The 10845-nt window shown below is 40.6% G+C and overlaps 1 protein-coding gene across 1 annotated transcript; it reads right to left on the bottom strand.

Moving 5' to 3' along the window:
- Nucleotides 1-132: 132 nt before the first annotated feature.
- Nucleotides 133-9257, bottom strand: chrna2b (cholinergic receptor, nicotinic, alpha 2b (neuronal)). The gene is made up of 7 exons (XM_029496044.1): nucleotides 9213-9257; nucleotides 3834-3971; nucleotides 3208-3252; nucleotides 2895-3004; nucleotides 1154-2061; nucleotides 897-1012; nucleotides 133-258 (listed from the first exon to the last, which is right to left on the bottom strand). The coding sequence occupies exons 1-7, from the start codon at nucleotides 9255-9257 to the stop codon at nucleotides 133-135; spliced, it is 1488 nt and encodes a 495-aa protein (XP_029351904.1).
- Between the last annotated feature and the right edge of the window lie 1588 nt (nucleotides 9258-10845).

Consider the following 10845-nt stretch of genomic DNA (forward strand, 5'->3'; position numbering starts at 1 on the left):
AATAGCTTTAGTCGTTACCGGTGTCAAAGCAGCGTCATAGTTACGTTCAGGTGGCAAACATAACAACAGTGAACGGGGATGTGGGTTATTCTTATAATGCTCCCCCAGATATTCAGCACTTTCTCTCAAGAGCTAGATCATGCCAGCTAGCCAGGGAGGCAGGAAGAGGCCAATGGTCCCGAGCAGACACACAATGATGAACATCCACAGGAAGATGCGGTCAATCACCATGGCAACATACTTCCAATCCTCTTTCACCTGTACAGAGAGAAGAGCAATGGAGACAGTTAGACATGAGGGATGACTGTAGTAAAGTGATTCTGAGCTACGTTGGACATCAGAGATTAACTTTGGCTACTAGAATAGCATTTTGTTTACTTTACTTTACATGGTCAGGAGTCCCTGTTTTGGACCTGTTTATTTACTTAGCTGAATGAGATATAGCTTTCAGGAATGTTCATGTCATTTATCCAACACAAGTGCACCAAATTTTCTACTGTGGAAAACTGATTAGTTCAGGTTCTGGGTCTGACAAAACCAGCAAAAGTAACCTTTGTATTGGGGTAAGATTGATTTAGAATGGATAATAAATTGTTGCAGCCCTAGATACTTTGTGCACTTGCTTTTTTACTTGTAACACCAAGACCTTTTCTGTACTCAAAGTTAATCTTTCCTAATGTATTTATCTCAGATCTTGTCATAGTTGTCCTTCATGTTGTTTTGACTCAGTTCATTAATAGGTGCAGATGTCTACTACAAAGTATGTCTCCATACACAAAATTCAAATGCTAAGATGTTCTTATATGTAAGCTTTGCAGGGCAAGTGACATAAAGGAGAAGTATTGGGAAGTATGTCGTTTTTATTATTACAGATATGGTATTTTATTGATACTTACGCTGAAGTCAGCATCCTCAGCTCTCAGGTGGTCCGCAATGTAGTGCACACCTTCTAATGCACGTATAACACTTGGTGAAAGTAGAAATGTTGAGTCTACAGTATTTTCTACTTTAGCTGGCCGCTGAGTGGGATTGGCTCTGCCTCCAGTTAACTGTCTATTTGTCCCTATTTTTGTTTCCTGTCGGTTTTGGCTGTTTTGTGGGGTTTTCTGCTGTGGTGGAGGAGTTGACCCTGGAGGTCTGGGAGAAGGGGGACGGAAGGAGAAATAAGATGTCAGTGTACCCAGCTCTAAATCCTCGTAACAGCTTCTCTCAGAGGCCTCTGATTTGCTCCCCTCTCTTAACCAGTTAGCTGAGGTGCTGATACAGTTTCCAGATTTGTACCCAGTTATCCGGCCCTGCCTCCGCTCTGCTGCTGCTTCCTGTTGGAGCAGCAACAGCCTGCGACGCCGGCCATCTGGCGCAGGCCGTCGCATGAACAGCCAGCGTGGGATCAGGTCCAGAAACACAGAGTGGACCCAGCGGGGCATCTTGTGAGTGCTGGGAGAGCGATGGTGCACATTGAGCACAAAGACAGTGATGACAATGGACAGGGTGACAAAAATCATGGTGAAGAGGAGGTACTCGCCGATAAGGGGGATGACGAGGGATGTGGATGGTATGATCTCTGTGATGAGGAGAAGGAAGACAGTGAGGGACAGCAGCACAGAGATGCACAGAGTGATTTTCTCCCCACAGTCTGAGGGCAGATAGAAAACCAAGACAGTGAGACAAGAGATCAGCAGACAGGGGATGATGAGGTTAATGGTGTAAAACAAGGGAAGCCGTCGGATGATGAAGAAGTAGGTGATGTCTGGGTAGATCTCATGGCAGCAGTCATATTTCTTAGTATTGTACGTTCCCACAGCATTGATGATGGCCCATTCACCGCTCTCCCAGTAATTGTTGAGATCCACAGTGTTTTCAATTCGCTCCAGGTCAATCTTGGCCTTGTCATAGGTCCAAGAGCCGAATTTCATTTTACAGTTCTGTTGATCAAAGGGGAAGAAGGTGACGTCAATGCTGCAGGAGCTCTTGTAAATGGCAGGTGGGACCCAGCGGATTTTACCCGTGTAGAATAGGTGAGCTTTTGTCATGTGAGTCACAGCAAACTCACCGTCAGCACTGGAAGAGAGAGATTGTCATATTGAGTGATGGTGGCATACTATGAAGCTCAGTTTTTAATAACATCTTCAGAGGTTAAAGTAGCATATAATCAGTTTAACCCTGCACCGTGAGATTCCTGCAACCCCTGTTTTATTTGGAGACCATGGAATGAAAAGGAGTTCCAATTTCCCAAATAATAATGTTCTGCTGAAATCCTGCCTCCATTCATCACTTCAGTGGCACTAATAGCTCCTGTTGAAAACATAATGATGGGTCTTTATCTAGTCATCAGTTTCATCAGGCTTTTAAAAAATTTCATTTACAGAATGTGATTACACAAGCTCCAATGAGCAACTCCATCATCACCTTTCTTCGTTCCATGAGGTGAATTTAGGAAGAGGGAGCAGACATGTTGAAAGTGAGTAATTTTCACAACACGGTAGATTTCACACCAAGACATTACATGTGTATAGGTTGTCTTCATTTCCATACAAATGATCTGCACCAATAGCAGTAGCAACAGACTGTAAAGGTCTTTAATGTAATTTGTAGTATAAAATGAGGTATCCAAATCCTTAGTATTGTGTTTTTGGGAGTCCACTAGATGGTGCCATTCCCTTAGCAGACACCATCCAGTCAACAGGCATTTACTTGAAAATTATTCATCACTGTGCAATGAGAGTGGTAATTACTGTTTAGCACTACAACTATTCATTGTTTCAAAATGACCTTACATAATTAATGTAACAGCAGAAATTTAGACATTGTCTGATGTTATGAAAACCGTTTAGCATTTTCTTGCGCTTAAACAGTTAAACAAGTAAACTATCTTGCACAAACTAAATATTTACTTATTATAGAGGACGATGTCTGGTACCCATATGAGCTCCGATGGCACTCTTATGGATGTCACATTGTCATAGTCAGATGGTCTCCAGCGAAGTTTGTAGTCATTCCACTCCTAAGAGATACAAATGACAGGTGCTTTTGGGGCCAGTGATCATTCATCTCATTTCCATAGAAGTTCCTCAGTTCAAGATAAACTTTGCCAATTGTTGTAATTTTTATATACATGCCCAATTTGCAAAAAAACAAACAAACAAACAAAAGAAAAAATTTATAAAATGTAATAATAAATGTACTATGAGGCATTTGTTTTCTAACCTGTTTAAGCCACACATTGGTTGTCATCATCTGATTCTTCTCATCCTAGCAGAGAAAAAGAAAGATGAGGAAAAGGGAGAGAGAGAGGCAGCCATAGCGACTCGAGTTAAGGTTGTAAACTTTTTAGTTCAGGTCACAAGAATACATATGAAAGGTTTCTGGAGGATTTTAAAAGCAAACCCATATATATAGCTTGCTGCAACATCTATTACTCAATGGACGTGTTGCATCCTGGGACACGGCAGAGGGTGCATAATGTAGCTTTATAAAGTTTTTGCTACTGAATAAAAAGTTGAAGTGGAAAAACTACATCTAACACAGAGTGTTAAAGATAGCATTGCCATGATATTTCTCATATTGACGTAAGCCATAGAGAGAGGTTATTGCAACTAACCTTGAAATTAAAGTCTTAAACAAATACAGACATTAAAGACAGAGCAATTTGTGATATGGGATTTTAATATAAGCTTTTTTTAAGTGACAAAATATGAAATACCACAGCTATGATTTTTGGGTTAGTCCTAATAAAAACAGCAGCTACTGGGTTAGATGTAACTGTTTTTTATCCTATATAAATTAGACAAACATGAAATGAATTTCTGAACACTACAAGCTCAAAGACTTACCACGTCAATGAGCTGTGCTATGGACAGTCCAAATTTGACAATGACCACATCAGAGATGTTTGGCACTGGTCTTGACCACTTGTTGTAACCAGCGAATAACGTCTTGAAGAGCTCATCCTCAGCATGCGAGTGTGTCTTCTCATGACAAAGAACTGTGGATACACATCTGTTATTTTAAAGCATGTTCTTGCTGCTCTAATAACAGTTAAAACTTAAATAATAAAAATTTTTTTTTTAAATGGATGTAACTTGTTGATTTGCATTATTGCCATTCAACTGTTGATATTTGATGGTATGGTAGGAGTAACCATAATTAAATGGCAGAAGCAATTTATACCACATACGGAGTTCAGATCCACATTCTCTCTTCTATTTCTAAGAGCTTTGGTAACCTAATCCGCACTTAACAAAGAGCAATAAATCAAGCTGGCATGATATTATGGCTTTGGGAATGAGGATGAGTGCTGTGAACCACTTTACATCTCTGAACACAAGCCCACTCAAAATATCTTAGACCTTTCTTGGTAAAGTCTTATTGACTTTTCTGCATCTTAGCAAATCTTTTGATCTCTTGATCTGAGCTCCCTGTGAGGAGGGGCTCCTAAAATCTCAGAAGGTGAGCATGTGGAGACTGGGGAATTATTTCTTCTCCCTCAACACCAGCAGCATTTCAACCGTAACCTCTGACTTTATCTCCCAAGTGTTATTGTCATGCACATGTGGCTTCTCGCTGAGGAAGGTTTAATCAAATTGATTCTGTATATGCAGTCTAAACAGCATTGCACAAAAGCTTAGACGCGCTGCATAATTTTTCTGCAGAATGAATTGCATGGAATAGACAGGAATCACATCCCGTGGGGATTACCGCTTCCGCCTTCATCAGTGTAGTCAGAGTCAATTACACACATCATTACTTGCTAGAGTTAAGTGGAGGTGAGCTAATTTCTCAGTAGTGGAGTGTTATTGTTGAGCTGTCTGTCACAGTGTGTTACAATTGATGCATAAAGTAATCAGCTGATGGTTTTTACCTGGGGCAGAGGGTGATGAAAGTATGTGATTGATAACTGGGTTTTTAGAAGTTACATTTTTCTGAAGACTCAGGATACTGAGTTAGAACAAACAAAACTGCTCTTTAGTTGTTAAACTGTATAAAAGTGAGTTTTCAGATTCCAGACTTCTTCAAATTGATTGTGTAATTGTACAGCAGTTACTTGTTTCATATGACCCAGGCTGGACACCAATGTAACAGTGATTTGTTGTTCTGACTTTACCTGTGTGGTAGTCTCCTGTTTTAAGAACAAAGGTAACGTTCAACAGACAACACTTACGAGGGGAACTAAATGAAAAGATGGATAATGTCATATAAGTATAATAATTATGGGAAGATAGCCATTAGCTGGTTTCTATCCAAATGTTGCAAAATCCCTACATTAGTACCTTACTATGTTTACCACATTACTTTTTGTATTTTAAAACATAATAGCAAAATTTAAAAAATTGCAAAAATTTTATGCACAAAAGAAACCGAAAATTAAGCCTTATTAAAACCTAAAATTTGTCATTTTTACAGCTCAATTGTGTTTTAATTTTTGCTTCTAATTCAAACACTTTTCTAACTTTCAACCCATTCCTTTGTGTTGACTTTTTTTTCCATTTGTATTTTGGGTATTAAATTTATTAAATGTTTGTTGCACAGAAATGAAACGTGGAAAAATCAAACCAAAGCCAAACTTCAAAAATCAATGCAAAAAATGCTTTCTTTGACATTGCAAGCGTATAATGTAGCCCAATGGAGTGTGATACCATCAAGGATCCTAAAATGAGACCTTGGGCAACCTGCTTCTGCCAGCAGTCACGGGTGCTTAGCCAGGGCCACATCATTACCTGTCCATGGGTGAGTTGTATTTCTGATGACAACATTGACAAAATCTTATAGCCCATAACTGCAGGAGCCCAAGTAAGGGACTTCAATACTACAGAGCTAACCAGAGGGATAAATGCAATTCTGAACAAATAACACAACACCCACGGTAAATGCTCTGCTTGGTGGACTTTCACAAAGGCTGGTCCAATATTAGGAATTGTCCAATATTTCAGAGTAGTTGGGGGGGGGGACTCTTAATTTGCCCAAGGTAGAGCTGGACTCATCTTCCATCATGAACCAATTTCAATCTGACAAGCAATCATGAACATTAGAGCTTCTTATCAGCTCTCTTGACAGACTAGGCAAGAGTGGTGCATGTTCATCTGTCTGTACATCTGGGAAGGACAGATGTAGTGCTTGCAAAGAGGTGCCATAGATCAAAGCCTCCTGCCAGCAGAGACTTGAGATGACACCTCCAACATCCAGCACACTGAGATGTGGATGTTGGACTGTTGCCAAGCTTCTTGGCGAGGTGCAGGAAACACTGACCAGTTTGGTTGATCGAGTCAGCAGCTTCTCAGGCCAGAGGTGCTCTTGGGTAAATTGGGCTGTCAAATACCTACAGTAAAAGTTAAGTAAAAAAACGGCGAGCAACATTTTTTTTTTTTTTTTTTTGCGAGTTAACTTAAATCGTAGCGCTCAACAGTGAAAGCCAAACTCTGTCATTGCTGTAGTAGGAAGTACATTGTCATGAGGTACAGCAACAGCACATTTAACTGGTGAAACATGCGGTGATGGAGTGAGCTGATGGAGGCTGTGCTTTTGTCACCAGATGACATATCTTAGTCCTCTGAGTGAATAGGACTTTCACAGACTGCCTCAGCCTAAGTGTGGTGGATGTTAAATCTCTGCAAACACACGGAAAGATCTTGAAAACAGCTTAAAAGTTTAAATGAAAAAAATAAGCAAATCAACTCTGGGATCGGACTGTAAACAAGCACCTGTGTCTTTTTAAAATATAACCATGACACCTGTCATAGCAGATTGTGTGGGATTTTTTTTCCTTGAGTTTGCTCTGACTGATTTTATTTATTTCTTTTTTCTGCTTGTCTTTGGCAGTTTGAGGCACACTGAACGAGGAGAGGGTTGGACAGTGTTTTCAGTCTGCTCAGTTCTCTTTCCGAGTTCAGCTCTGAGGTTTGTGTTTATTGTGTTACTTTGGTAAGATGTGACACAAACACGTGTGGACGAAGCATCATTAGATTGGCACGGGGCTGCCCATGAGAGGAGGCTCATGGGAGTTGTGGTTTGAGGATTTAGGACGCGATGGTTACGCCTAGATACTTTTACGACCGATTTCATGCGGAACTTTAATATTTAGCAAACTGCATAAAATGTGTCAGCCCGGCGCTCCTGTAAAATGTCACCGTAACCGTAACACCTCAACTCATTTTGTCTGGACGTCGCTGGAAATATTTTTTAGAAGTACTAACCTGACCCAGGGAGCAGTGACACCCACACAGCCGCCCACAGACCGAACAGGTGGTTGTTTCCCATTTTTGAGTCCAACTTCCTCCGTGTTTCCGTCCGCTGTCAAAACGCTATCTGGAAAACGTGATGTGTGAGCAAAATGTGTCATCTTCGCGGCTGGGAGGCATTTCAGGACAGCTCCAGCACCACCGCCACACGGCCGGCTTTATACGTGTGGGCGGGCAGAGCGAGTGACGCCGGTGTGCCTGAATAATTCGGCCGCCTGGTGCCTATACATCGGCGGCGATGGATCTCAGTCCTGGCGCGCTCCGAATCCCGCTCCAGGCGGATGACGGCGAGTCCGACTCCGTGCACTGAGCCGGGGAGTCATCCATCACCTGGAGCTGAATCCCAGTTCGTCAAACTGTCTCTACAAGAGTGATCACAACTAATGAAATCACAGAAAACAGTCCGGTCTGTTAAATACGTTAACCGAACAGTTCCTCTCTTTGGCGCATGGTGCCCAACAATTTACGCGCCTGGTCTAAGAATCCATTTAAAAGTTTGACTTGTTTTCTGTCGTCAGAGGCTTTGTTAGTGGTCAGCCAGGCTCATCAAACCTGCACAAGGTCATCATCCACATTAACGAGACAGGTTACATCTGAGAGCTTGCTGTCTGTCCTCTTGTTCTCAAATCAGTCCCTCCTCCAGTCTTTCTCTCTCTCTCTCTCTCTCTTTCTCTCTCTCTCTCTCTCTCTCACTCAAACACGCACACACAATACACAATTTCTTTTACCTTCATTTCTAGTGGACCAGTTAGTTACTAAATTGTAGCCTGTTTGTTCTAAAAGGGTGCAGACTGACTTGACTTGACTGAATTGATATGGAATTGAACACTGAAACAAACAAGACAACAGAAGAGTTTGTTGTTTTCTTAAATGTACTGGATCATACATACTTACATACTTTAAATACTACATGGATATTATTGCACATTTTAAGACTGCAAATACATGGCAATACAAAATCTTCCAATTTTTCAGAAGTAGTGGCAGAATTAGTGTGCAAACCAAAAAATATAATCTTTCCAATTTGAAAGGTAAACTGAATCTCCTATAATCTTCCAACGATTGATTTAAAGAATTTCCATTGTCAGACTTTCTCTCTTTAAGAGCTGTGTTTCTTCCCAATGACAGGACAGGTAATCATTTATACAGTATTTTGTCTCTTATCCACAGGCTGTTGCATTATTTTCTTGAAACAAAAAATATCCATGTATAACAAAGCTATCCTTGTGTTAGACCTGTGCTTCTTCTTTTGTTGAGAAAGCGAAATCTCACCTGAAACACACTAGTCATTGGAACTGTATTATGGCCTTCATTCTCACCCTAGAACCAGATGGCTGTTTCATTGCTTCCTCTGGAGAAGAATAACAGACTCATTATGTTTGGTCTCTCAAGGCCAATCTAGTTTGGGCCATATTTTTTCAACTTGGCTCAAAGCTCCACCACGTACCGTTGCTATGTTTGACCTCACAAATTCCACAAATGATGGCTGAAATGGAAAATTACATTTTATGGGTTATAAGGTTGTCATTTTGGTGAAAGGGATTTTTTTCACTCAACATTTATTTTCAACATCATTTGCATCATGGAAATGATGAACCTTTCTGTAGGAACTTGATCAGTCAGTTTGATGTATCTTAGTGCTGCAAAGCACATGTGGGTAAAGATAACAACTGCAGGAAGGTTTATTTTTCTTTTTCTTGGTCTCTCACAGTATGACTCAGGGCATCCATGAGTAACAGAATCATGTGTGAACAGTTTGTTTTGAAGAGCTTATTAGTGATGGATCTTGACAATGTTTTTTAGCTGCTTGGTGAATGAGGCCTGCAGGGCCTGCGATGACGTCTCTAGCCGGTTGGCGATGTCTGCTGCAGCACGAAGCATCTCTTCAAAAGCCAAGGACTCTTCTCTGATTCTATTCCAGAAGATGAACAATCCAGGTCAGCAGGTGGAGTTTAGAGGAGAAAGAAACAAATAGACTGCGTAAGCAGAGGAACAGCTTAATCCAGACCCTACATAAAGCATATCATGGGCATTAAAGCTGGGTATGTGATGGGAAAGATTGTGTTAAAGGAAAGACAGAAGCGTGTATAGTATTAAAATAAAAAAATCAACACTATTTTATAACTGTAATGTAATAACATTAATGGTCCTTTGGCCATTTGGTACTCAGGAAATAATGTACTGAAGATGCATATGGGCATGCAGTTACATGTGAAGTATCACATTCAAAGTAATTCATTTTAAAGGGTGAACTCATGATTTTTCTTTTTCTTTTTTTTTCAGTAAGAATGAATAATTTTCAATGATCATTACAATTCCCCTGAGTTGGAATTAAATTTGTTTTGAGAGTAAATACAGCTCATGTCTTTTATCTAAACACATGGACCTTAAAGTTTGCTAATATGTATCCAATTCATCACATTGAGGTGAGTCAGACACTGAGGTGTCTGATATCAGTGATAGAAATAACTGTAACAGTTCGATGAAAGACAAATCCTCTTTCTCTGCCATGTTTTCCCTTTTTGGCCAAACAAATAAGAGCTTATCAGTTTTATTTACACTCTTTACATCTCCTGTCAGCACTTGATTTACTGGACTCACTTCTGCATCCCTGTGATGACATCCAACATATTTCCCTCCAGCTGCTTTTCTAGATCATCTTCAGCTTTCTCTACCACCTTGGTGCACGTGTTATGGTCCTCCTGTGTGCCAATGACGTTTTCCATGATCAAATCTTCATAACGCTGATCTCCCAGCTCTGCTCCCAGAAACTGCACTAAATTCTCTATCACTGCTTTGTTTCCATGCTGAATGGCCTGCAGAAAAGCCAGCTCCTCTTTCTGGGCCTTCAGTCGTCGAGCTGAAGCAGTGTTAGTGCTAAAGTGGACGGAGCACTTGTCCGGCTGGGGCTTGTAGTGTGGTGTAGGTGATGGTGATGGTGAAGATGCTGGTATTGTAATCCATTCATGGTTGTTTTTCATTCTCGCAGGCTCATCACCAGCTGCCTCCGATGTGTCATTGATGGCCATTATGGTAGAATAAATGTCAAAGCCTGAACCCCAATCACCATCCCCACTTTGGCAGAGTGTTGGGGTTACCATGGATACCCAGGCCAAAATGAAGGAGATCCAACAGTGCCACATGGTGACCTGGAAAGATGAGTAGGTGAGTGAGTGTAAATAACTTCCACTCCTGATTTCACCCCGAATAATAGCCTTTGTACAAGCACTAACATGGGCAAAAATTGCAGTGAAAGGAAATAAAATTAAAAACATTAAAAATTATCTGGTATAAAAATTGAAATTCAGACCAGAATTGTGATAAATTCTAAAAGTTCAACTAAGGAAATGGAAAAAAAGGAAGAGTTGGTATATGAAAAGTCAGCCACAAAACCAAAAGGAAATCAATCACAAAATAGAACCAAAGCTGCAGCATAGTTCTATAAAATCCTTCGAATATGGGCCCATTGTTAGGGCACATATACATGGGAACATGACCATTACACACAATGTTAATGTGCTTTTTGGGCATGCAGAGATTGGTCCTGTTGAATACGTTTTGTCCAGTCTAGTCACCTCTGCAACTCAAATATCAAAGTTTTCATCTTGAA

The sequence above is a fragment of the Echeneis naucrates genome, chromosome 24 (genome assembly GCF_900963305.1).
Source record: "Echeneis naucrates chromosome 24, fEcheNa1.1, whole genome shotgun sequence".
Taxonomy (NCBI): domain Eukaryota; kingdom Metazoa; phylum Chordata; class Actinopteri; order Carangiformes; family Echeneidae; genus Echeneis; species Echeneis naucrates.